Raw genomic sequence first — 27,647 nt, forward strand, 5'->3', positions numbered from 1 at the left:
TCATTGAAAAAATACTCTCAAAAGAGTTTGATATGAAAACAGGAAAATAATGATTTCTCGTCAATGTATTTATATTTAAAATATTGGCAATATATAACGCATTTAAGTAAGAAATTGGAGACAAAAATTTCGTAACTAAATTTTGAATTTTTTTTATTTTAAAACAAAAAAAGTCTCAGAAGAAAAAGTTGGGTATGGAAACATATGATAAAATTATTAATAATTAAATAATTAAAATTTCACACCCTATGGAAGCAATAATCAAAATTTTTAAGTAGGTACATAATTAATATTTGGTCATTCAATAAAACAAAGACTTCATTAGCTCTTAGGCTACTGCCTAAATATTAATAGTTGAGAAGTTTATTTAAAACATAAACACATAATTTTTTTAACATTTTCTGAGAATTTAATTCTTTTAGATTATTTTCTTTTTAAATTGATTATTTTTTTTTAATTATTATTTTTCGGTGTTTAATGATAAATTATGTATGAAAAAAAAAATTATCTAGTAAATTTCTAATTAAATATATTAATAAAAACGCCTAAAACATATTTCAGTTTTTCTAGGTTTTGAAAAACAAGATTACACAGGAAAATTATGTTATTTCTTGAATTTTTTTTAATAAAGAACATATTTTCGACAATTTGATCCTTTATTGCTTCTCGGCCAGAAATGTTCTTTAGTTAAAAAAAAAAAAAAAAACATATTGTTTAAATGCTATAGCAAAATTATTGTATGAAAAATAACAAAAACAATAACAAATAAATAAGTTTTCCAAATATTTAAAGATCTTTTTTTTTAATTTTGTAGGTTTTTCCAAAAATAAAAATACATAAAAAATAATAATATTAGTAAGAGAAAAATTAGATGGTTTTTGATTGCATTTGTTTTTTTAATGTTTCGGTTTTTTAATTTTTCGATTTTAGAAAACATTGTCAAAAATCATGTGGATTTTCCTTAGCAGAAAATTTTAAAAATTATTATGTAGTATACATTTTTTTTGGAGAAAATTTAATTAAATTCTAACGGTTCTTCCAAAACAAACAAATAGTTTGTTTTTCATTACTGGTCTTTGAATTTTAAGTTATGAAAAATGTTTTAATAAACTCGAGGCCCGGCAATCCAATTAAACTCAAACTTGAGTTTTATTTAATTCAAGACCGAAAATGTATTTTATTTAAATTTTTTTGGGAATATAAAAAGAGCTTGGGATGCTTTTTTTGTAAAAATGTATAAAAAAAAATTTTAACAAACTGCTCTAAAAAGAAAAAAAAAATGTTTAAATAATTTTTTAGTTTTTTTGTAAACAAAGAATTTGCATCTATATATAATTTAAAAATGTATTTTGATTTTTTGTAAATAAAGGAATTGCATCTATATATGATATTATGAAAAAGAAGGACCTTGTTTTTGAAAAATAAACATTTCAGGCAACTTACAAAAAATGAAATAAAAAAATGAATAAAAATTGTATACATTTTTTTTCTTTGCACTGTAATTTATAAAACTAACATTCACTTTCAAAAACAAGAAAAGAACGAAATAAATAAAACAAAGAAAAATCAAAATGAAAAAGTTTAAGAAATTTATAGAAAAGTTTATTTTATAACTAAAATATATAGTTAAACAAAAATCTTACATAAAAATGCAAAATATCAAATGCGTCTCAAATATAAATATTTTTAATGAAAATATTAAAAGACTCAAAGATCAAGCAATACTTATGTCCCAAATTTTAGCTTGCCTTTGAATTCTCTTTTTCAATATGTTTATATGTATGTATATAGCTAAATGCAAACTCAACTCTTAACTCTTCCAGTAAAATTCAATACGTTGGCAATACTTTGCTTTCTACTGCCAACTCCCTACTCCTGCTCCGCCACCCCCTTTTAAGTATCCACATACTCCAGGCGCGCTATCGGCAGCCCCTCTTCGTCCTGCTCAAACACCACCACTTTACGCTTCTTTCGTTTTACTTTGTATTCACCATGCGCCGGACTTGCCGTTGGATCGATGCTGTTACCGTTATTTAGCGCATTCGTCGCCTTATTTATCATCGTTGCACTGTTTCTAGTATTACCGCTATTCTCACGATCGTTGTCTCGTTTCGATTTGACGTTCACTAATGTTTTTATGCGCTCATCATCGCTTTTATTTGCTGTGGATTTTTTATTTACGCCATTACTGTTATTAGTTATTTTGATTTTGGTTTGTTTTATTAAATGTACTTTTTTTCGCTTACGTTTTCCTTCATCAACAACTCACCTGTACTTTGTGATTGCTGTCTTCGTTGTTGCTGTTGTTGTTGCTGCTGCTCCTGTTGTTTTTGTTCTTGCGTAGATTCATTTGGCAACGCTGGTAGATCGCAACGTTGTCTCAAATGTTTATAAACAAGTTCGACGCGCTCGACCAAGCGATTTACATACTTTGTGGCTGTTCGATCGACCACCGAGGGAGCCTTTATGCAATCATTGCCACCGAATTCACAGACCTGTGGAGAAATTAGATATTCGTTAGGGGTGCTAAAGAGGTATTATTTTCTGGAGGATTTTTGGTGAATATTTAATGGGGGCTCTAAGGTAAAATGAAAGTCTTGGGCCTGCTTGATACGCCACAAATGCTTTGCAATGAATTTCAAATAAAAAATAATTATCCTTCTTCAATGATTTGTGCCCACTTACCCGATAATGTTGTAGTATACCATCAGTTGGTGGTACATTTAATGATCCCTTTGCTGGCGAAAATTCCCACACAAAATGATTGCCAGCTTCGATGACCGACTCAGGCTTACAAATATATTTAGAACGTTGCTTTTGCGGATGAAGTTTAAGTCGTCTGCAAATGAGTAAACAAAAATGCGGCAGAGTTATAGGCGGCGTCTGAATCGCGAGGCGGTTTGGATGTGTTAGTGAAAATAAACATGTGTTAGTTACACCGACATGACTCTGGCATGAGTCTGAATGACTCAACTGTATGTAGTCGGAAGGCGAGTCAACACGTACACAGATGTCTGGCGAGTCAGACGCATCGTCTATGGCACCTATTAGCAATTTTTAAAAAGGTGAAATGAGAAAAAAATTGTTTTTGCTCGTAGATCACCCTGAAAACGCCTTATTTCTTGCTTTCATTATATTTGGCATATAGCAGGGAAATTCTGGCAACTATCTTGAAAGCTGTATATCGGAAGTGTAAATGAAAGATCTCCTATAGCAATAAGTTTTTTTAATTAAATTAAATTGAAAAAACATATTGTCACTAGACGCGAATAAAGGCGCGAGCTCAAAAGTTGTCCGCGAAAAAATACGCATAAAAAAACTTCAACGAAGAAAGACGCGTAAACTTATTTTTGCGGGGTCAACTATGTTTGCGGGCACAATAGATGGGGTATGATGACGAAGTGACAGTTCTAGGCCAGGTATAAATCCATGTTTACGTGTCTTTCTTCGCCGTCAACTAGGCTGCTCACCTTTCTTCGCCGAAGTTTTCCTTAAGCGTCTTTTTTCGTCAGACTTTTTACGCGTCTTTTTCGCCTCAAAACACTAGCGCACCTTTATTCGTGTCTAGTGATTATATATATATATATTTCTCGTTTTAAAACGATGAAAAGTAATAGATAAAAGAAAATTGTATTAAAAATAGATAAAAAAAAATATCAAAATAAAGCAAAAACAAATAAAAAATATTTTCAAACATTTTATGAAATTAAGATAAAACGTTTTTTTTTCGTAAATCCATAAAGTCTAAAAAATAAATTGGAAAAAGAAAAAAAGTTAAGTATTAAAAAAATTAAAATTTATTTGTATAACAAAATTAAAAGAAAGTTTAGTTCAAGGAATGAAAAAATAATATAAAAATTAATAAAATAAGATCCTAAAAATTAAATGAAATAAAAAAATATGTTTTTCTTTTTAAAACAATAAAATCTTAAATTAAACATTAAGTAAATTAAAACAATATGAAACTAACGAAAAAAAAAACAAATTAAATTAAAAAAATAAATAAAAGCAGCCGGACAAAGGCAGCTTGGGCCATTAAGACTACGGGCAATACAGGTGCATGCCCTCAAATTTTAGTTGTTCGTTTCCAAAAGAAGCGGTCTTAACCGAGGCAAAATTTTCACCCATTCTCATAAAGTACTTCATATCAAAAATTTCTACACAAATTTGACTTGCATATAACCTTCAACCTCTGCATTTCCATGAACTTTACTACTCTTAAACCTAACGAGCATTTAATGCAGCTATCGATGAACTTAGATTTATGTTTTTTTTTTTTAATAAACGAGATAGCGTTTTCTTCAGAAGGCGCGACGCGACCTTCTCCTTATCAGACAAATAAACTTACTTTAAGTAGTTAGACATTATCTCACTCAATCAACAGGCCGCTCATTTCGGCACGAACCACTGCTGGCATCACGGAAACCACAATTTCCAACACTAAATGCAATTGTTTGTCAGCCATCTTGCCAAGTCTTCGATATTAAATTAACCGCGACCCATGCGCTTAATGTTCAATAATATTGTCGCTACCTTCAACCATACAAACGTAATCCACTTACACACATACAAACGTACTCACCTGCGTGTCTTTCGTTGTGTCACCAAGGAAGCGCGCAGTGTAGGGTTTTTGTGGGCGTACGGTTGTTGCTGCTGTGAAGGTTGATTGTGTACTTGCGTCACCAGAGGATCATCGGGGAATTGTAGATAGAAGAAAGCATTTTGAAAGGAGTAAGCGCCAAGATTGCGATAACGGAAGCGATGATTGAGCGAGCTAAACAGCAGCGGTAAAAGCAAATAAGACAAGACAAGACATGACATGATACAAAATGAGCATAAAATACAAGCAAATAAGCAAACGATTTTGAGTTGAGGTTAAGCGGCAAGGCAGGTATAGAACATAGAAGTAATTAGTGCAGATATTACTGTAATGTTATTAGTTGGGCCATTTGTAGGTATGCACGTACATATGTGCATCAGGCGGTTACTGCTAGAGCCAGCGAAGGTAGCGCACCGGTGCCGTAGGAAGAGCAGCTCACATAGGCAATGCACTGCGCTACACTGCATCCGCCTTATGCCTGCTGCCTCGTACGCAACAAACAGCCTTCATTTCTTCCAACTTCAAGTTTGTAAAACCTGCCTGCCCGCCCTTAATACAACTCAGCTCAGCCCAGTCCAGCCCAGCCTACGCTCTGTTTGTTTGTGCAAGTCGCTGTTACTTACTTAATTAATTCGTTGAGCGTATCGTTGTGGCGTGGCACAATGAATTCATCCAAATCCACCATCGCTAAATAACGGTAGCGATGCATAGTGCGGTAGAGGCAATCGTTGAGTGCCGCAAACAGACCCTCTGTGCGTATTTCCTTTTGTGAGCGCATACGCAAATTCCATGGCAGGATGTTAATCGTTGGCTTAGCATAGTGTGTACTTTTGTAACGCTTCACCGGTGGCAATGTCGGCGGTAATGGTGGTTTTGGTGGCAGCTGCGGTGGTGGTGGTGGCGGCGGTGGTGGTTGCAATGCACCGGTTACTTCACTTTCAAACGTTGTTGCTGTTGTTGTATGTTGTGTGTTTATGCTGGAAATTGAACCTGTGGCGCCCGCAGTCTGATTGCCACTCAAACTGTTGATTTTGTGGTAGATGCTGTTACCATAGTTGTTGTTCTTATTATTGTTGTTAATGTTGTTGTTGTTGTTGTTGTTGTTGTTAAGATTGTAGTAACCACTAAGCACAGCTGCATCGATTATAATTAAGAAATGCAAAGTAAACAAATGCAAAAGAGGTTGAGTTTAATGAGGACTTTAAGGTTGTAATTAAGCATTGTAATTTATCTGCGCAAAAGGAGATTTGAGTTCAAAAGTAATTTGTTTTTCTCACAACATTATACATAAAAGAGTTTATTAAACGATTTCATAGCAAAAATTTCAAAGTTGAAAAAAGTTATCTAAAATAGCGCGCGTGCCTTGCAGCTGAAGGCTGGTTAGACCGGATGGATCTATTGGCAGCATAGTTGCCAACATGGTGCTTTAAGCACTAGATGTAGTGCGTTTAGAAAACTAAAACGCAAAGAAAAACAAAATGGTTTAGTGTCTAGTGCTCTTTTTTTGTGGTTTTTTTTCTGAACTCAAATTTCTCATAGATAGTTAAAACATGAAACAATGTGAAATATTTAAAGCTGCGGCAGCACTGAATTTACAAGAATCTACAAATTTAAATGTACTAAAATGCAACCATAATAGTTAGCTGAATACTTTTCTTTAAAGATTATAAAGGTGTAGCGGCTATTCAATCGTTATGAGCGAAATATTTTTGTATCCTTTGATACGAAAAAACTTAGTGCTTTGAGTATGGTAAAACACTTTTTTTCAAGTTTTGGTGCTTTTTGAAACTCAAAAGTTGGCAACACTGTGCTCCCCATAATATGCATAATTTCCACTGTATTATGGAGAACACAGCATTTTGAATCGCTATATCTCCGAAATGGTAGATAATTCCCAGGAACAAAAGTGTTATAACAGTTTTGTATGGCGAATTGTATGATCTACACTTTTGTGACATCTATTTTTAATCGATTTCCAAAAAAAAGAGGAGGTTATCAGTTCGTCGGAATATATATATATTTTTTTTTTATGTATTTTACCTCATAACTTTGGACCACGTCAACCGATTTCGATAATTCATTCTGCATCGGAAAGGTAGTGTCTCAGAGGTCTGGTTAAGTAATCTGGTTAAGATCATGATCAGTGGATCCTGAGATATATATATATATATATTTTTTTTTTATAGGAGAGTTGAAGTCGGTTTTTTTTTGCTAAAAATTACTTGTTATGACACACCTTACAGTGGAATCTGATAGAATTTCTAAGTTACAATTTATGAAATGTACAGAATTTCTCAAAATTTTTTCACTTTTTACCTGTTGAAGAAGTATTTAAATGAAATTAACTTTTCCAGACCGCATATTAAAACACTTTAGTGCATAACATACAACTACACTATTGAATTTTACAAAAAAAAAAGCAAACAAATTTAAAACCAAGTTTAAGTTTTGTGACTGATGAAAGGTATAAAATTTATTTTTGCGTGAGCTTCAGTAAAACTTGTTTGATGATCGCTATCTTGCTAATGACATTATTTTCATGATGTTTAGTGTTTGTTTTGTGTTATGTGTACACCCAGAATAAAGGCAGCTAAAAATATTTCACATGATTTGGTAACTATATTTAACCAAATAATGTAACCAAATCATGTGTTGAGATAAATATATTTAGCTGACTTTTTGCTGCGTGTACACTGTGCGTCGCTAAAATAGTATACATAAATAAGCATTTGGAATTAAGGCAAAATTTGTTTTATTTCCAACCTCGGTGGTTCCCAACCTAATAGCTCATAATAATGACAGTTGTTACTAGATCGCTTAAAATGAAGTTTTTGCGCCTTTGCTACGGTAAATACTATCACGACAAATATCTGAATGATTAACAGCCGTAGCTTAAAATATGCAATGCTTCCAGAAGAATATCAATAACCCTTTAAAGAGTACCTTTTCAGTTTTATTGTTGCATACGTTTCTGCATTTAGAGATTTTTTGTGATAGAAACTTCGCCTAGGAAGTTCTTTTCTTGAACATCCACCAACATTTATTATTTCAAGATTCGGCTTTGTAATATTCGAAAACATTTTTTGTTATTTTATTTGCGCACTCTAAACCCAATAACAACAACCATAACTGCCAAAATGAACTTACCATCGACTTTAGCAGCATCCTGCCCCATTATCGACACACCTTTCCCCATCACCTCGGCCAAATCCACATCCCAAGCGTTCGAAGTGTTCGGTATATCACCGTCGATGTAGTGTTGCAACACACAAGTGGCATGCGGTCCCAGAGTGTGATTGTAGAATGTGAAGTGGGCAACGCCCATTAGAGCGTAAAACTCGAGAAACTCCATTAAGTACAGAGCCTGATCATAATTGAAATGGAAGGGTTTCACACAGACGGCGATTTTATCTGGTATCTGCTCATCGGTGGGCAAACCGAACGGCAAATATTGTGCGCCCGCTGGTGACATTGTAGCACGAATGTGCTGCTGCTGCTGCTGCTGTTGGTGTTGGTGTTGCCTCAGCAACTGCTGTCGCGTGGTAGTTGCATTAGTTTGCGCCGAGTGGCTGCTCATATTGGCTGTCAATGGTGGCGTGCGGAGATGTGCAAAGTCTGTGTCCCAATCGGTGTTACGTAATAGCAGCAGATTACCTGGTGGGGCGCGTAAACGTGCCACAATGCTGACATAATGCGGCACTTCCAGCTCGGCGGGACGCACTGGACAAAGCACAAATACGGCGCTGTATTTGAGGTTCCAATTTTCGCGTATAACCTGGAGTAGAAAAGACAAGGAGAAAGAGCGAGGACGAGTGTTAAAGAATTGGAAATTAAGCCATTTTTGAAAAGCTAAAATGACGCCAATGAGAGTGGTAAAACCAAAGCAAAACTGACCTTTACGCGCGCCATTACAGTTGCTGACGTATAACTCGGCATATGTTGTTGCTGTTGCTGTTGCTGCTTCAGCTGTTGTGTGTGATACCAAAAGCGACACCACACCCGCTCCGGTGTACGTGTCTTGGTTGCGCCTATGACGCGCACCAATTTCGCGCCATCACGTCGATCATAATAGGCCGAAAAGACGAAGAACTTGAAACGTGTGCCGTTGACAACCTGCCAAGCGCCATCGTTTGGCTGTACGCCAATCGGAAAGTGTGGCAGTGTCTCCTCCACTTTCGCGGGCAATATCTTGCCCCAGGGTATAAGCGGTGTGCCCATGCCGCCCGCGCGTACAACTGCTGGCCCCGGTGCACCGCTATCCACAGCATTAGCGCCAGCACCGCCACGTGGTGGCATGGCGGAAGCACTGCCGGAATTGAGTAGTACACCCGCCACGCGTCCGTTTGCATCGCTATCGGCATCTGAGTGCACATGAATGAATGAATAAATGAAGAAGTAAATTGAATAATCAAATACGAGTAGTGGGGTGTGGACTGTTGAAGGGATGACTGCTGTTGGGATACTAAGTATGTGTGTGCATGTGAATTGAGTAAAGGCTGAATTTTATCGGCGAACATGCATCGTTCTCTAAGCCGCTAGCCATCGGATGCAATTAGAAATGTGACCGAAATGCGCAATATCCGTTTTCACAATGGGATTATTTTGACTATCCATACACAGAGTTGCACATACACACATGCATATGTACATACATAGTACTTAATGAACACATGCAGTGCTTTGGCACAGCCTTGACAATAAGAGCCCTTCAAATTATAGAAAGGATTTTTTTGCGGCGCCTTTCTTTTCTTTACATAATTGCCAACATTTTTTCTCGGTATTTTATTTGTTTCCTAGCACAGATGCATACATGTACGTATGTTTGTATGTTTTGTCAGATGCATACATAACTTTTTTAATTTTCAGTTATTGACTCACCTTGAATTTTTAATTTGTTATCACGAAACTGTACAAATCCTAATTTACTATCACTCAAAAGGCTTTCATCCAGTAAATCATAGTCATCCTGCAAAAAGATAATGTTAATAGGAGTTAGTGATGTGCTGAATTGTCGGTACCCAATACTCGGTACTCAAGAATTCCTTTTCGGTACCCGATACCGATTCTTTACATTAACCCTTCGCCATTATATCTATTTTAAGTTTAGGAAAAAATTATTTCATTGCTATTTTATGTGATTATCGCAAAAAAAAAAATTATTTTGTTAGTTTTCACCTTAGCAGATGCAGGGTTCAAGAAAAATGCTTTGACGGATGAAGAAGCCCTTCAGGCATACAAAGATAATAAATATCGTCTGATTCATGTAGAACAAAAATCAAACAAATAAGAGTTTCTCTGCCTTATGGCGACGAACCAACATACATAAATTAATAAATAAATTAAATATATAATAATTAATAAATAAATTTTTTACTTGAATCAGTATTAAAAGATCTATTGGCCCCTTACTTTCGGCTTTTGATGAGCGAGTCTCCCCTGAACCGTTTTCTTTTTCATATGTTTGGCCTTTGTGAGTTTTTATTAGAAACCTAAATATTTCGGTACCGAGTATCGATCTATACTAAAAAGTATCAACTAAGCAAATCACTAATAGGAATTATTATTTTCAGTATATCCATAGGCAGTATATAACGTCGGTAACAATGTTTAACTGGGGATTAGCGTTAACCAGAGATGGTGAAAACGGCCCTAAATATTACTGCTGCAAATCGAACACTTATACAATATATATGAATATAGTTTTCGTTTCATATTAATGTGGGAAATATTTGTTTTAAATAAATTTTGGAAATCTGGTAAGTCTCTTACAAAATACTTTTAAAATGATTTTATGCCCACAAATATGTAAGATAGCTGCACGTATTATTTCAACTAATTAAGTAACTACTTACATACATATGTAAGTTAAACTGGACTTTCAAAACATTTCATAGAAAAGGCGTTTTTTAAGTTCTCCCATCTGACGCCGATACTGTACTATTTTATTAAACCTCAAATTAAATTAAACTGGAACTTTTAAGCTGGTGACAACCCTGTTCAAAAGTATTTTGTAAATAAAGTTTTCTTAAAGCACTCTCAGCATGGGTAGTTTAGAAATTAAGCTTATGCAAATCGCTTTCGTTTGACATACATACAGTGTTGCCAGACCTTTTTTCAAAAGACTGTAACTAATCCCCAGTTTCACCAATCAATTTGAAAATTTATCAGATTGTTAAAAATTTAAATGACAAATTTTCCGAAGAAAATTGTGTATTTTCTAAATAGAATCCCTATTAAAACTCTCTCGTTTGATACCCGTATACAAATAGAAAGAAGAAATCCATACATAAACTAAAACGCTAAATATTTACTATACTGACATGTTACGTCCGCCTAAGCTCACTTATTATTCATTAATTACTGATTTGAATAAAAGCTGTAGCGGTTCACATTGCTGCGAATTAAGTACAGGAAATATTTAAGAAGCACACCTTCCCACCTAAGTAAAAAAATACATAAATGTGTTAATAAGCCTTTCCAATAAAGAAGGAGAAAAAGTATGAATTAAAAAGAAATCAGCTTTTGTAAAATGCATTCACTTAACTCAACATTTTGGCATTCGCAATTTTTATTAATAAATGCAAAACCATTTACCCTCAAACGAAGAGGAGAAGCAGTAGAAAGCACAATACGACCAAGTTAAGCAAAACCAAAAAAAGGAAAATATAAAATATGTAAGTGAGCAACAAAAAGTTTTGCTATTCCGCTATAAGTATACATAAATACCTATAGGCATACAGACAACCAATCTCATAAACCCACCCAAAGTTTTACCTCACCTGCACAGGTCAGACGGGTTCATGGCGCGCGGGTGAGGTGATACCGAGTGGAGTGCAGAGATCTCAACTAACAGGTGAAGCTGGTGTAAAGCATAAAAACAAAAGACAAAAACAAAAAATTACAAAATCACAAAAGCAACAACTAAAACGCATTGCGAAAGTCTGCAACTGTTGTTGAATTATGACTTTGCATAATTTTTAACGCCGTTGTGGCGCTTTACCCGCTCTTTTGCAGAGTTGTTGTTTTCCATTTTGCGCAACTCTATTTTTTACCAACGAAAAAGGGATGGAACTTGCTGCATTGTAATTTTGTCGGGCTTAACTTTTGCTGTTGTTGCAGCGAATTTTAATTTTGTTCGACTGCAATGTTCGTACTTAAAGCCTTTTACATGCACACTTATACACTTATATAAATGCCAATGGGTCAATCCATGTCAAATCGACTAACGGTGGGAATGGATAATTTTTAATTTGGCTGAATTTTGGACAGAACTCAACAACTATTACCTATGGCTACAAAAATCGTTTTGGTCTCGTTTTAAAGGTAAATATAGAAAAAAAAATTCAAACATAGAGAGAATTACAGAAATTTGCAGCACTTGTAAAAAATTTCCGCTAGTTATTTTTTATATACAATACCTTTAACTGATCTCAATAGATCCTAATTGAAAGATCTGCTAACGAGCAGGTCTGAGCGTTAAATTAAAGTACATACATTCTTCTTTTTAATACAATACCAACTAATAAATGAGAGGAAATAAGATAAAAAATAAATAAATAAAATGAAATTAAAACAAAAATGTTTTTAAAAGTTAAATGAATAAAATTTTTTTTTCTTTCTTAAAGAATAAAATGTAAAAACTAAATTAGAAAAGGAAAAAATTTAATCAACGCAGAAAATGATGCTAAAAAAATATTTTTATTTTTCAAACAATATCTAAAAATTAAAAGAACATAAAACTAAAAATGGCAAACAAATAAAATAAGAGCCTTACAATTAAATGAAATACATTATATATAAAAATTAAGAGCAAACGAAATTAACAAAGGAACAACAAATTAAATTAGAAAAAAAAACAATTAATAAAACAAATTAAAAGAAAAAATAAAAGAAAAGTAAATGAAATTAAGGAAAATATATATTTTTCGTTATTAAACAATACATTCTAAAAATTAAAAGACAATTAAAAAAAAAAATTTTTTCAAAAGAAAAAATTTAATTAGATCCTAAAATTTTAACGAAATAAAAAAAATACCTTCTTAAAACAATAATCTCGATAAATTAAATAAAAATCAATAAAAAAAAAATTACATTAAAGAAGAAAAAAAAAATCAAATAAGTTTCTCAGAATTAAATAAAATGAAAAATATATATCATTCTTTTTAAAATAATAAAATCTAAAAATTAAAAGAAAATTAAACTAAAAAAAGAAACAAATTTTAATTTCAAAACAAAAAAATAAAATGAGTTCCGAAAAATTTCTATTAAACATCATCCAAAAAAGTAAAAAAAAATCAATTAAAATAGAAAAAAAAATAAATTTATAAAGGAAAAACAAATAAATTAGGTTTCTAAGAATTAAATGAAATTAAAAAATATATATTTTTTCTTTTGGAAGCAATAAAACCAAAAAATAAAAGAAAATTAAATTAAAAAAGAAAACAATATACATTAAAAAAAGGAAGAACAAATACGCCGCTCGAAGACTTGTACTCGGATCTCTCCAACGGCAGCCTCTGCGACTGTTGTAGCGACGCGAGCTAAATGACACATATGTACAAGCGCTTTCTCTCAAAATAGCTTTTGACCACGAGAGAGCTTTCTTTCTAAAACAAAAGTGTTTCGCACTATCTTGCCATCTGTCTTTCATTTGTCTTACGAAAGACTTTACTATCTTAGCCAGAATTGTCATGAAAAACTGTTTAACATAACTTTATTTAGAATTTGGAAAAATATTTTTTTTTTAAGTTAAAATTGCATATCTTAAAAAAAGCTACTTCTTGAAAACTATTGCATATTTTAAGATCAGAAAGAAGTGATCTATGTAAAAATTTAGCCTAAATCAAAAGTGGTCGATTCTAAACATTGGTTGATTTGACATGGATTGACCCATATACAAACGTATATATTCCTATATTCATGCATGCTGGTTACTCCTACACTCGCACTGTTTGTGCCGCATTTGCTTATGCCAGATTGTATTTCTAATATTGGCCCTTTTCCATCTGCTGGTCTTTTTAAAATCTACTACATACATAGATATTTGTTTTCGTTTAACCACAGCAACAAAAATATGCAGCAAAAACTTACCTTCACATTATCATAATCCGGCATTGAATCACTCGAACGTGAGCCATAGTTATTGCCATGGCGTACTGCCATCATCCCTGTGGGCGAACGGTCGTCGATCATGAACAGCTTTTGCAGCAATAAAAAAGCGGCGCCAGTAACCGGGAGAGAAGGATGGGCGTGTGTATGATGTAGCGAGAAAGTAGAAAAAAATTGCAGCATTATTTTACAATTAAAATGTAATGTTGTTTTATGCTGTTTTTTTTGGCCAAAGGCGGAGCGCGCTAATGCTGTATAAAGTCATAATTAAATAAAAATATCAGAAATGAAAATGACATATGACTTAAGTAATGGAAGATAAGACCGTAGCCGTTAAACTAATATTACGATATAATTTCTGGCCAACGCATTTTACTGATAAAGTTGTGTGAGACTTACACGCTTTCAATGAAATTTGAATTAATTATTTTTTTTTGTATGAAATTACTAACTTTGCCAGCGGCAATGTGGCAACTCTCTTATAAAATGCTTTCCAAATAGTTTGGTATAAATACGAAAGTAAGATACCTCGACATTATATTTATAACTAATTAACTAAGTTAAATTTGAATTTTAAAAACAGGTAAATAGCAACTCTCTCCAAAAAAAAAAAAAAAAAATGTTAAAAATATTTTTGAAACAAAGCTTGCTTAAACCTCTCTCGTTTCAACCCATTTTAAAATTCTTATCTCCTTTAAATTGTCAACTAGTAAATTGATTTAGAATACCAAAACAGGTGGCAGTCCCATTCAAAACTATTTTCATAATGGAAGTTTTTAAAACTTTATCGTTTGATGCCCATACTAAGACACGTTTTTAAAAATGTTTTCGAAATAAAGCTTACTTAAACCTTTCTCGTTTGAAACCCATCTTAAAAACCATATATACCTCTATAACCGTGTCCATTAAAGTGATTTTAAATTACGGAAATTGATTTTGTACTACTGAATTACTCAAAAATATAAATAGAGAAATTAAATTGATTTTCACTTTTTGAGTAGGCGACAACTCTATTCAAAAAATGTACTAATTAAATTGATTTTAACTTTTTGAGCAGCCGACAACCCTTTAAAGAATATTTTCGAAATACATTTTTTCTTGATATTCTCGCGTTTGACACCCATATTTAAGTACTTCATGTAACTTGTTAATTAAATTGTTTTTAAATTTCCAAACAGATGGCAACCCTCTCAAAAAATAAAAATTAATAAACTTTTTTTTTCGATTGATACTTAAGCATATATATGGATGTGTTAAAAGGTTTCAATAAACTTATTAATTAAATAGGTTTTAACTTTTTGAGCAGGTGGCAACCCTCTTCAAAAATATTTCCGAAATAAAGCGTTCTTAAACCTCTCGCTTAATAGGCTACATTAAACTTACTAATTAATTTGATTTTAACTTTTTGAGCAGGAGACAATTTTCTTCAAAAAATGTTTTCGTAATAAAGCCTTCTTAAACCTCTTGAGTATTTCATTTAAATTCTTAATTAAATTGATTTTGAATTTCTGTACAGATGGCTACTCTTTTCAAAAATATTTTCGAAATACACCTTTCTCGTTCGGTACACATATTAAAATAACTTGTTAACTTGTGACAATTCTCTTCAAGAAATATTCTATATGTGCAAGAATTATAGAATACAAGATTGCGCCCAACAAAAAGGATTTTGGACAATAATTTTTATGTGACGTCACACTGGTGCAATTGCGAGAGATAAATAGCAAAATGCGGGCGAGAATGCAAGAATAAGAAGAAATTTTGCAAGAAAAACGTAAAAAAGTTTCAAGTGTCACACAAACAGCGATTCTGTAAAATTTACTGAGAGCGGAATAGCGGTACGGGATAGGCGCCACCTTTGTTCTCTACATCGCGCAATATGTCAATGCAGGTTTATAGCCAATTAGCGGGAAAGAGAAACAAACATACTCACACACTCATTCACTCATTAAATCACTCATTAATTCACTCACAAACTTTCACATTTCACTCCTATTGCCCTGTATGCAGCTCTCAAGAAAACGGTTAAGAAAAAATTGCCATCATTTCGTGTGTGTGTGTCCAGGGAATTTGGACATTTTTGATACTTCACAGCCTGTGGCCTCACTCTTTCCTCAAGAAATAATGGATCGGGCATATATTTCTGTTGCAAACCTGGGTTGTCTTGTGCTCTTTTTTTACAAAAAACTTTAGAAAACCGTAGTATAAAGCGTAGCAAATTCCTTAAAATCTGCATACTGCCTTAAGGAAATTCGACTCAAGAAAGTTTCTTAGCCATTTCTTGTACGCCATTTTATATGGAGTTTTTGCCTTTCTTGAGAGCTCCGAACGGGCCTTATAGGTAGAATTAAGACTAAAATTCATCTTTGTTTTATGTGAAGAGCGAAGAACAAAAACTTCGCAGTTGATACCCGAGGCGATAGTAAAAGCCATAACTAAGATCGGAGTCGAAAGCCACATAGTTAGACATGGTCCGCAACAGAACTCTTGCAGCGGTGTGCGGCAATGCGTTCCTCCAGCGTAGGATGAGTAGAAGAGGTACTCCGAAGGTTGCGTTCTCTGCACAGTCATAGGAAAGCTACTGGGTATTCTGTTTTATTCTACTATGTAGGCATACTTAAACTTGGTAACCAATTGGTCTGCTAGCTAATATTAATCTTGCTATCCTTGTTAATAATTATGAAAAGACCAAGTTCTGGAAGATCGTTGGCATAAAGCTTTTATGTTAGTCAAATATTGAGGAACAGGTAAAAATTTTCCGTTGTTTTATGCTGCCGAAAAAATCGCCCTCTAAAGGAGAGTTGCAGCTTCGAAGCAGAAGTTCGAAGATGGATGGCACGAGCTGGTGAATGGTGTGTTCTGTTAGGAACTCTCTGTTTAGGCAGGCGTATTAATGCAACGTATGTATTTCCTAGTAACTACAAAGGAGACTGTCAAGTGACTACTTGGCAGTGTTAAACTAATTACTTAGAAGGGTAAACACGTAGTCTGAGAGCAAAGCGGTAATCAAGGCTATACGACTGCTCATGGTATGCTGGAAACTGGTTGTAAAACGACGGTCTCTCGATCGACTCGGATAACTGCTAGAGCACAGTGGTGTTCAGGAAAGTGATTGCCTGATGAATTGGCTAGGTACTGCATCTTTCGGATCTTGCAAGGATTAGCATAGGAGCGCCTTTGGCAAACTGTGGACTGCTTCCGGACAAGTGGACTTATAGTCAGCTCAGCGAATGCTAGTCCTAAACACGGATATCCAAAGCTGCAAAGCGCTTCTAACGTCATTCGATCGCGTTCGATAGAAGAGAGAACCTTCTGGCTGGCACTGGCACTGTTAGGAACCGATTCGGTAAGGCTTATAATTTCGGATCCCTATTGATGCAGATTTTTGGAATTTTCTTCTCAGCTGCCCTGTATTCGCAGTCTTAAACATCCCCGCTCATATTTCATCAACACACCCAAGTAACTCTCGGGAGTTAACATCAGCTGCCAGCGGAACTGCAGTTAAACAGATTAAACGCCAACCTGAGACTTTACAAATCTCTCGCCCTACTGGTCCCATCGCGAAAACATGCATAATGAAGATGGAAGCTTATTTTTTACAGTTTTCTGTCAAGCCGGTTTTAGAGCGCCCTACTCACAATACTAACATGTGTATGTATATAGCAATATAGCGCAATGTCCAACAGGCTTTTTGGAGTGTCTCAAATTCTATTCGGAAGATACTGAAATTATAATAAGTCAAGTCATAAGAAAGTAAATCATTGCCCAGCATTAAGGAGAAAAAGATTACGCGCACTTGGTGAACCATTTTGTCAAAGCCTTGCGGATACATCTCACAGATGGAAATATAGGCTTAGGCAAAATTCATATATATTTTCAATATATATTAAGTTGAAATAGGGAGTCTTAAACCAAATTCTGAGATTATGAGATAGGGCGTCCTTGAAAATGTTTCTGAGGTAGGGCGTTCGAAAACGAGATAGAGAAATCTTCCTCTCAGCCGACGATATGTATGTAGATATATTTTCTTTATTCACAAATTTACTCACCTCCATCAGCACGATCAATCCGAAGATGGCAAAGAATGCAATGACAATGAGGAAACTCATGCCCGCACGTTCACGTGAACCCCAGTTCGGTTTCTTGCCGCTACGTTTCGAAGATGCGCCACTTAATCTGCTGCCACCGCCACCATCACTTCCACCTACACCTACACCTACACCACCACCACCACCACCGCCGCCACAACTTCGACCGACTACATGTGCATGCGTATGTAGTCCATGATGGTGGTGGTGGTGATGCTGATGTTGGTGGCCATATTTATGGTAAAGTCCATAAACACCATCATTATCATTATCATCATCGTCATCGACAGCGCGACTTGTTAGCAGTGCATTCGTTGAATTTGTTGAGTAAAGCGATTGCATTGAAGAGTGCGTGCTTTCGTGTGTAGCTGAACGTTTAAATGAATTTTTTGCGCTGCTCAATTTCATTGGTGCTGAGGTGTGTTGATGTTGATGTTTTTCTGTTTGCTGTTTTTGTAGTTGAAAAGATTTATAGTCGAGATTCTGTGGGATGTTACTGGATCCGGTGGCCTTTGTTGGAGTAACGGAAGCCGAGATATCCATTGTGGCGGCACTACTAGACGTTAGTAGCGTTGAACTTGTGGGGGAGAGTGAGGTGTTGGAGCCCCCCTTGGTAAGTGTTCGCTTACGTTGTGGGGGGCTCCATTTGAAGGGCATATTTTCCTTATATTGTTTGCCACTTTATGAGATGGAAAGAACACGTTCTTTTTTCTTTTGTTTGATGCACTTCAATTATTATTTTTAGATTGAATGTTGGTTGCACTTTGTGTTACACGATTCCAAATTTGTTGCCTAAGATACCAAAATAATGAAAAATGCTGGAAAAACAATTATATATAGTATACTTTTACTAAATACATAGTGTTATATTTTGGTATGCCATCAAAAAGTCCAATACCCGGGCATATACGAGGTTTAGTTACGAATTCCCGATATTTTTTTTTTTGCTGTTTCACAGTGCAACTTCACAAAAAGTCCGTAAAGTCCAAGCTGGATCATTTAAAACGTTCAGTATTTTCGAAAATTTCACTTCACTTCAACTGTGGGCCTCTCTAACTCTAACCAGCAAAATGTTCAACGCAAATTTCAACTCGGACTTTTAATTTACTCTTCCGATCTTTCTAGCCATTGTCTACATATTTCTCTGTGTCTTAAGGAACTCTGGCCTGGCTATTAGCACAGGAAATGGGATAATGTTTAATCGCTGCTATCCAAGCAGCAGCTGTGGCATTTTCGTTTTGTAAGGAGGTCCTATTCTCTAAGCACACTTTCCTGACAGCCAATGACCGGAGATAGTTGCTACAATTCTAAACACCTCTAAACTTGGCCTACTTAGCAGATCCACTGTTCTTTTCCTTCTACAGTGAGACTAAATTTCGCATGCTATCTTATAAGTCTGGATCTCTGACCATCTTTTCTTAGCCTGTTGCAAAAATTGCAAGTGCACGCTACAGATCCCTCCACACAGGTTCCCGCCCTGGCTAATTTGTCCACTCTCTAGTAGCCTTCTACCTTCCCATGGCTAGAAACCATTTTGAATCCCATGACAAGCTTAGACTGGGTTTCATTAGATGATGGCTAGACAGTGCTGCCTGCTTATCCGAGTAAATCACTGCCCTATCTTTTATGGTAACGCTATTATTTAGTATCCTACATATATCCAGAACTTTAGCTGGGAATATGCTAGCGTCCCAGGGACGTCTGTACATGGGCGCCTGTCTTGAGTAAGCGGCTCAATATATAAATTAGCATCCCCAAAACTCTCGTAGCAATGAGTTGTTTGCTGGACTTGGCGATTCGCAAAGTATAAAGCACTACCATTGAACGGATCAAAAGTATCTGGGATAATTTATAGAGGGTACATAAAATAGATGGCTTTATTTCGCTAGAACATAAGGTTAACAGACTAACGAACATAACGACCGACGCCTTTAACTACAGCTGACCTGAGACCAAGCCAAAAAGACCGACCAAAACCAAGTGGTGGTCAAGGGAGCTCTCAGCACTCCGGAAAGAGGTGCGTAAACTCTTCAATAAGGCCAAGCGTACGGGAAGCTGGTATGAGTATGCAACTAAACTAACGATCTACTAAAAGGAGATTAGGAAGGTGAATAGAGATAGTTTTAGAACCTTCTGTGAAGGTGTCTCGTATACCCCAGCAGCTGCGAGGCTACACAAAGTTCTAGCCAGAGGAACGATGGAAACGGAACTTGCGCTAAAATGCAGTGACGTCACCTACACTAGAAGTACAGAAGAGAGGGTTACCACTCTGCTTGAGGCACACTTCCCGGAGGTCACACCCATAGAACTGGAGCTGGAGGTCGGGCGGACCAGGCCGTGCCCATCTGATTGGAAACTTGCCAGAAGTATATTCACCGAAAATTCAGTCGGGTGGGCGCTGGGCTCAGTTGAGCGATTTAAAGCCCCAGGGGTGGATGGTGTCCGGCCAGTCATACTGCAACAGGGTGGTGCGAACTAATACCGCAACTGGTGGACATAATGAGAAGCCGCCTTGCGGAAGCTTACATTCCGCAGTTGTGGCAAAGGGCCCGAGTAATCTTTATCCCGAATGGTGGTAAAAGAGATTATTCGCTAGCGACGTCGTTCAGACCAATAAGTCTAACCTCCTTTGTTTTGAAAGCAATGGAGAAGATAGTGGACAACTATATTAGATCTAACATTCTGAAGGTAACACCCCTGCACCCCAGTCAGCATGCATACAGAGCTCAAAGGTCCGCGGACATTGCCCTGTAGCAACTGACAACTGAAAGTCCGGAGGCCTTTGATTGTGGAGAAATAGTTATCCGTGGTTTTCTCGATCTAGAGCGAGCGTTTGACAATACGTCTCAATTTGGGGTGCGCAGGGCACTGGATAGAACGACGTAGGGAACAGAGTGGTACAACTACAAACAAAAAAGGGCTGTCCTTGAGGGAGGGGGTGATATCCCCGCTTCTGTGAAGCCTAGTAGTGGTTGAACTCCTTTAGCTTCTCTCTGGTAATGGGATCCGCTGACAAGGCTATGCGGACGACATAGTAATCATTGCCAGAGGGAGAAGCTTGAGAACACCCTTTGCGACATTGTTCAAATGGGCTTACGATTAAAAAAGGAATGGTGTGCCAAAACCGCCATCGTTCCGTTTGCCAGGAAAGAGAGCCCTACCGGGCATCAGGAACATTATCTGGGATGAGCTCGTGGCCAACATCGTGAGCGAAGTGCAGTACTTTTTGTGGATGCGACCGCATCCAAGTCCACGAAAGCTTTAAAGGTGTGCAAGCGTCTATCGGGAAAGTCCTGGTCATGTAGCCCTAAGATCCTTAGATGGCTATACAGCATCATAATACAGCCAATAATAACTTGTGGAGCGGGGTTTCAACAACCACTCTGGCTACGGTAAGACAATTGCTCGCTAAGCTGCAAAGACTGACATGTGTATGCATAACGGGAGCTATGCGCAGACCTCCGAAGAATATAGAATAAAGAACTGTACAAGCTATATATGTACATAGTGAAACGCACAAAGCTCAGCTAATGCTGTTTCGCTGAGTTGAGACTAAATGGAGGAAGATATTCGTTGAGTTGGGTTGAATGGGCATATAACGATGAAGTTTGTTGTCATGTAAGAAACCATCACATGCTAGACAATAACACGTTAGGTTCGTTGAGGTCTAGTCTTGGTAGGTAAATGTTTATCCAGCTTACGTATTTAGATGGTAATCGTACCAGAGTAATGCCGTTCTCTGTTTTTTAGCTGGAGCTCTTCCTATATAATTGGTAGGGATTGAACTCCGTTATGACTATATTAACGGGACGGGAGTGTGTGAAGTCAGTAATGGTGTCCTGGTAAATTTCGTTGGTTGCCAGTCTATACCGTGTCGCGCCCTGTGGTAGAAGTACATTGTTCTGGAGCTCGCCCTTCAGTTCACAGAGATGCCTTACTACGCGTTTGGGTAGATTTAAGCAAATTCCTATTTAGGCGCTCACGTAGCAACCGACGAGGAGCTGTTTGTATGATGTTGTGCTTCTTTTCTGGGAGCAACTGGGCCTTACTAAATATGAAGGTTATGTTACGGCGAGACAAGTAATCAATCTGTGGTTGTCCGTGGTGGTGGCTATTCTCGAACTTCATTCACTGCGTCGTATTCACTCCCGATGAACACACAGGTGCTTAATATAGTTTGGAACCATCCGGCAATTGCCTTGTAGGTGTGTTGCCAACTACGTTTCTTTGGTTCTGCCCCGAATGCTGCAAGCGAAGTATTTAAAGTAAGTGAGTATGTGCGCAATAGTTTTCGGGTCGTCCATAGTTACAACTGGTCTCTCTTGAAGTCACCGGACTAGATTAGCAGCGTTACTGGATCTCACCGGGGTTTTAGCCCGCTTCCGGTATTTGGAAATGTGCTGGATCGGGTCATGGATGAGAGACTTCGGAAGAAAACGCGAGGTAGCACGTCTAATAGGCATGTCGAATGGTTTTAGGAACGGGCGTAGTATAAATGGTTGAATATTGAGAGTGTGATACGGGGTTGGTTGGTTGCAGTGCTTCATCGATGATCCAATTAACGCGTTTTCAGCATTTTGATGCACTTTCATGAGAGTCAAACCATCTTCATTCCCTGATGAATTTGCCGATGTCACCTATATTATATCCTGATATATCTGCTAGTTTTGTTTGTATGTGACTACCTAGTGCTTTATGCCTAATAGCCGCTAGACCCGGGCATTCACAAAAGAGATGCTGAACGCTTAACTCGCTACCCTCCATTTAACAGCTGCGGAAAGCTCTATTATATGAGAGCCCCATTCTTTCTGCATGTTTGCCTATGGACCAGGGCTCCATAATGGTTGCTACAATTCTAAATAATTCTGACATTGGTCTATTTAGCTGTTAAGTGTTCTCTAGCTATTTTGCAAGTCCATATGTCGAACCACCTTCTCCTTGCTAGTTCAAGAAAATGCAAACTAATTTCACTTTGAATGACTCCAAAAGGGGCATCCCAGTGAAAAAGCCTCGGATTCTTCCAAGTAGACGTCTGTCTTCGCCAATTCATCGGCCTTCTCATTGCCTTCAATGCTCCTATGGCCTGAAGCCTAGACAACAGAGACGATTATTGACGCAGCCACTGGGCATAATTCCGTTTTACACTTCTGGGCTAGCTGGGATTTGGTGATGCTATTGCTAACAGAGCCGTTTGGCTGTCAGACTATATTTTTGCTTTCTTATATCCACCGATGGCACTGGGGAGTGTCAGCAAATATGTCCTATGGGAGTGGACATTTCGGCGAGCAAGACGGTGTCAATGCTACTTAAGGGGAAACTGTCCTTGGGGAAGTACACCAGTGGTTCGTGTTAACGAGGTCAGTCTTCGGTGTGTGATTTGAGGCCGAACCTGGTTATACGCATGAACTTTTATCCCCACCTGATGCACCGAAAACAGCGCCTGGTCGGTGTTGTTGGACAGGTACGCTGCATCCTCAGCTGCTGTTCCTACCATCGAGACCTATACGTGGCTTGTACCAGTTTTAGCCCCGCTATTTGGTACTTGACAGCTATATCGGTTATGGCCCGCCAGAAAGTTCTGTCACGCCAAAGAACATTATTGCTGCTTGACTACCGGTATGTCACACTATTTCGACACACGAAGTCAGGGACTGATGTGGGCGCTTCCTCAGCTCAACTATGATCTTCTGGTAGAGAAGGGGTTATGGGCATTCCACCCTTGACGGAGTGAATTTCGAACGGTGACAGGGAGAGGGGCTATACCAGTTTCTGGAGGACAGAATCTTCGTTATGTGGCAGGACACACATACCGGTTCCTTCCGAGTGTTGGGTTTGTGAAATTGAATCCGGACTTCGGAATTTGTCTCATAAATTGGCACGGATTTCTTAATGCATTCGTTCATAAAAGGAACCTCCACGATTCCGAGAGGTGTGAGTGTGAAGCGAAAACCGAAGATTCAATTACAAACGTGCTCTGTGAATGCCCGTTGGACACGGATGTGGGGAATCTCGACAGCATGGGGATAAAATGAACGGATGGACGGTACGACTTCGGTAGTGTCTCCACGCGTTAGACAGCGACTAACAAGGAGGGCTTTGCGTGTGTCACCACTCCAGAGTGGTATGGTAACTCAACTGGTTGTGACTTCGGCCACAAGGTCTGACCGGAGATTTAAATCTGGTATCACGTTGAGTAGGAGTCCTTAGAGCATGCTTTAACCTGCTCATGCGGCAGGTGGTGGTTGTGGTTTAACACCCAAATGAGGGTAAAGTTGACATTGTCGGCTCGATGTGGAGTTGCTTTGCAACCGGCTGCCGGACTCAAAGTAGGACAGAGGCTTAGATAGACTTCTATCGAGGTGATTAGGTTTCCATTCTACAGTGACGATTGTTGCCGCTAATGCTAGCTTTTGGGGGCGCTAATGAACGCATCGATTTGATTCGCTGTGCTTTTGAGTACCGTGGGATTAAGTCGCCGTCAGCAGGTTCCTACAATAAACATCTACAGACGCCGTGGCGCAACTGATACGCCGTCAACGTGAATTCCCAGCTGTAATATAATCTCTTTCGTGCGGATGGTAAAAATGGTTGCTAAATATTTCGTAGGGGAGAAGACTAGACTCCTTGCAGTGAAGGTTTGATAATATTCTGGGTGATAACGCCGGACGCCGACATCGAACAATCAGCAGCTTATTAGATAATTGAAACTTCCACAGGCGTCGCTTAGTTAGCTTACCATACTAAATAGAAACAAAGTAATCAGCCAACCTTGCTCTACTGGAATGACAAATAATTTCCGGAATGCTGAAGAACTTAAGCTGTTTACCCCGAAAGCAATTACCAACTTACCCATACATATACGCATACTAAGTAACCATAGCAAATCATAAACAATAGCCGCATTTAAGTATCGAAATAATTGCATGCCATTCACCCTAAACTTAACTGCCCCCACAACGCGCCACTCCACAGTGACAAACCGCCTTACCTACCAACGCAATCAACAAAACCAACTGTTGCCATTTCAAACGCCAGCAGAAAAGTGTCAAGTATCCACGGTGCGAAAAAAAACAAACAAAATAATGCACGATTCATGTAAATAAAAAGTGCCGACATAGCAACTTTGTAGGCAAATAGAGGAAAAGTTCTTTCGCAGGGCTTAAAAAGGACGCCCACCCAAAAAAAAAGGACGCATGTAGATAAAATCGTCTAAGGCGCTACGAAAAAAATTAAAATGATTGAAAAACTACAGGTGTAAACAAAAATATCGTGTTGCTTCGCTGCAATTACAAACGTCAAACCAACAACACAAACAACAGCAACAGCGTCAAGTCAACAAGTAAAGGAAGGGAGCCACCAACAACAACAACCACTCATAACAATAAAGTGTCAAAGTCAACTGTTGTCGCCTGCCTGCTGAGAAAGGCTGATCAGGCCAACAAGAGGATGGAAGTGGTTGGTAGGCGGGTCGGCTTTGTTTTGAATAGCAAAATGCCGCGCCGCCATGCCGCCTATTTAGTCCTTGGAGAGCAAGCAAAAGAGAGCGGCACAGCTGTGCGAGAGCGTCGCGCCAAAGGCTATGCGCTGTTTGTGAATCAGCATAGATTTCGCTTTGCCTGTCGAAGTCTTTTGGGAAAAATCAATAGGCGTGCGCCAAATGTGAATGAAAAATGCACTGATTTGAGTGTATTATATAAATATAAAGCGCTAATTAAGCTGATTTCCTGCATTTCGTTGCGGTGAGCAATGCTTTTGAATTGCTTAAGAGACTAGAATTCGTTTATTTAACTTCACTGTCTTCAATTAGCTTCGGTGCAGCTGCGTGTCCTTGCAGCAGGCACTTATTCTGGCAGAGTTTTCACTGCTTTACTTTCGCCAAAAATACTAACTACACACACTTTCAATTCACTGAACTTCCATTTATGCTTTTGTCGTTGGTTTAATTTTGATTTTACTACTTTTTTGTATAAAATTTTCAAATTATGAGCACTTTTAAAATTTCACTTTTCACTTCCGCGTTTTGTTTCCTTGTGCTCTGTCTATTTGGAATTTTCGTTTATGGTTGGCCTTTGCACCTGTTTTCATTCATAGGCTACAAGCCAACTGTCAAAGTCGTCCTCGCTGTTGCTCAGTGGCGGTAATAGCAAACGCTTTCAGGACATGCGCATTTGTTGTTCTATCAATCCGGCAGGCATTGCCAGGCGGTAGTATATTTCGTGGTTTTATTTTAAAGAGGAGGTAAGCAGTCACCATTGGCGTCGTAGACTGAAGTCAACACAAGCGTTCGGAGAATATGATATTTTTTTTTCAAATCTTCTCTTTGTAAATATCTAAAAAAAAAAAACTGCACTGCGACTTGGGAAATATTTCGAATTCCTAAGGAGGGTTCCTAGCCCTCAATTCCTGCAATACTTCAAGTAGCGCTAACAAATGCTAAAATATTCTTGATAGACGAAAATCTTATTCTCAACTGAACTTTTTTAATCTTCGTCTGGCCAAACAATCATAGCGAATGTGATTCTACGTCTAATAGGTTTTCTCGAGCTGTGGTTTTTACTTTGAACTTCTGCCTGGGGCAGATTTCCTAAGGCATGAGGTCAGAATGCTTGCATCTTACCAACCCTGGTGTCCTTCCAGGAATACCTGCATACATACATATATTTGTAAGTTGTCCACAAAATAAAAGGAGTGTAATTTTTAGACCAGTTTTTACTATGTATCTTTTGTTTGTTTAATATTTATAAGTTTTTTTTTTACAATTATAGCTCATTATCTAACAAAAGCCATATAAATCCAAATTTCAAACTTTGTTCAAAACTTATAAAAATTAAATTATTTTGCACCAAAATTTCCAGTCTTTTATTCAGAATTTTGGGAAAAATTTCGGATACGCAGTTTTATAGTCCATGAAATTTTAGTATTACAAAAAGTTTTTAGTAAAAAAGTTTAAACTTGTTAACAAATCTCGTTGCTTTTTGCCAGTTTTTACGTTGGCGGTGCTAAGCATTTTCTTCAGTATAAAAAAATTTTCGAGCATACTTTGTGTGAAAAAAAAGAAAAAAGAAAATGCGTGACATCTTAAAAAACAAATCAACGGGATTTTTTAGCACTTTATCTATATATATATATCAATCTGAATGTCTGTTTGTTTATCTATATATATATATAAATGTGTTCGTTTGTAACAGTCATCAAATTTGAATAATTTTTTTTTTGTATTGTTCGGTATATTACCGATTTGGAGAAATGCCACCTGTTTGAAAATTTTTATCCAATTATATTGATAAGATAAGTGAAATATTACATTATGAGTATCAAATTAAAGAGGTTTACGAAATATGAATGTTGGATATAATTTTGAGGATCGTTGCCACCTATTTGAAAATTTTAACTCAGTTAAATTGATAAAATAAATGGAATATTACAAGGTGAGTATCAAATTAAAGACGTTTAAGAAATATATAGCTGCTGTTTTTGAGGAGGGTTGCCACCTTTTTGATAATTTTAACTCAGTTAAATTGATAAAATAAATGAATTATTGCAGTGTGGGCATCAGACTAAAGAGTTTTAAGAAGGAAATGTGTTTGAGGAGGGTTGCCACCTGTTTGAAAACTTAACTCAATTGAATTGTTAAAATAAATGAAATGTAACAATATGGGTACAAAACGGAAATATTGGAGAAACATTGATTTGGAAATATTTTCAATTGAGTTATCGCCTATCTAAAAATAAAAGCTGAAAATATTAAAATTAAATTAAATATGTATTACATAACTGGTATCGAACGATTAGCTGTATGAGCTATATAACGACATGGCCATTGTGCAGCGAACTAAAATACCGCGGCTTCG

The 27,647-nt window shown here is 37.0% G+C and overlaps 1 protein-coding gene across 2 annotated transcripts; it reads right to left on the reverse strand.

Moving 5' to 3' along the window:
* Window positions 1-1,675: 1,675 nt before the first annotated feature.
* Window positions 1,676-25,881, reverse strand: LOC118735714. 2 transcript variants are annotated; one of them, XM_036465634.1, is made up of 11 exons: window positions 25,695-25,881; window positions 17,758-18,588; window positions 13,691-13,798; window positions 9,479-9,566; window positions 8,495-8,961; window positions 7,748-8,375; window positions 5,224-5,734; window positions 4,583-4,774; window positions 2,686-2,839; window positions 2,270-2,495; window positions 1,676-2,162 (listed from the first exon to the last, which is right to left on the reverse strand). In XM_036465634.1, the coding sequence occupies exons 2-11, from the start codon at window positions 18,451-18,453 to the stop codon at window positions 1,894-1,896; spliced, it is 3,339 nt and encodes a 1,112-aa protein (XP_036321527.1). In that variant the 5' UTR covers window positions 18,454-18,588; window positions 25,695-25,881; the 3' UTR covers window positions 1,676-1,893. The 2 variants fall into 2 exon arrangements, with proteins under 2 accessions (XP_036321527.1, XP_036321528.1); XM_036465635.1 differs by having other exon boundaries at window positions 2,100-2,188.
* Window positions 25,882-27,647: the final 1,766 nt, after the last annotated feature.

This window comes from Rhagoletis pomonella, unplaced genomic scaffold (genome assembly GCF_013731165.1).
Source record: "Rhagoletis pomonella isolate Grant_MI unplaced genomic scaffold, Rhpom_1.0 Rhpom_scaffold_00003, whole genome shotgun sequence".
In the NCBI taxonomy this organism is placed as follows: Eukaryota; Metazoa; Arthropoda; class Insecta; order Diptera; family Tephritidae; genus Rhagoletis; species Rhagoletis pomonella.

Excerpts from the sequence above, each read along its gene's own strand:
- LOC118735714 (XM_036465634.1), bottom strand. The coding sequence starts at position 18,453 with ATGCCCTTCAAATGGAGCCCCCCACAACGTAAGCGAACACTTACCAAG. Across the intron at positions 8,376-8,494 it reads CTGTAATGGCGCGCGTAAAG|GTTATACGCGAAAATTGGAA; the intron begins GTCAGTTTTGCT and ends TTTCTACTCCAG. Across the intron at positions 5,735-7,747 it reads GGATGCTGCTAAAGTCGATG|CTGTGCTTAGTGGTTACTAC; the intron begins GTAAGTTCATTT and ends TAATCGATGCAG.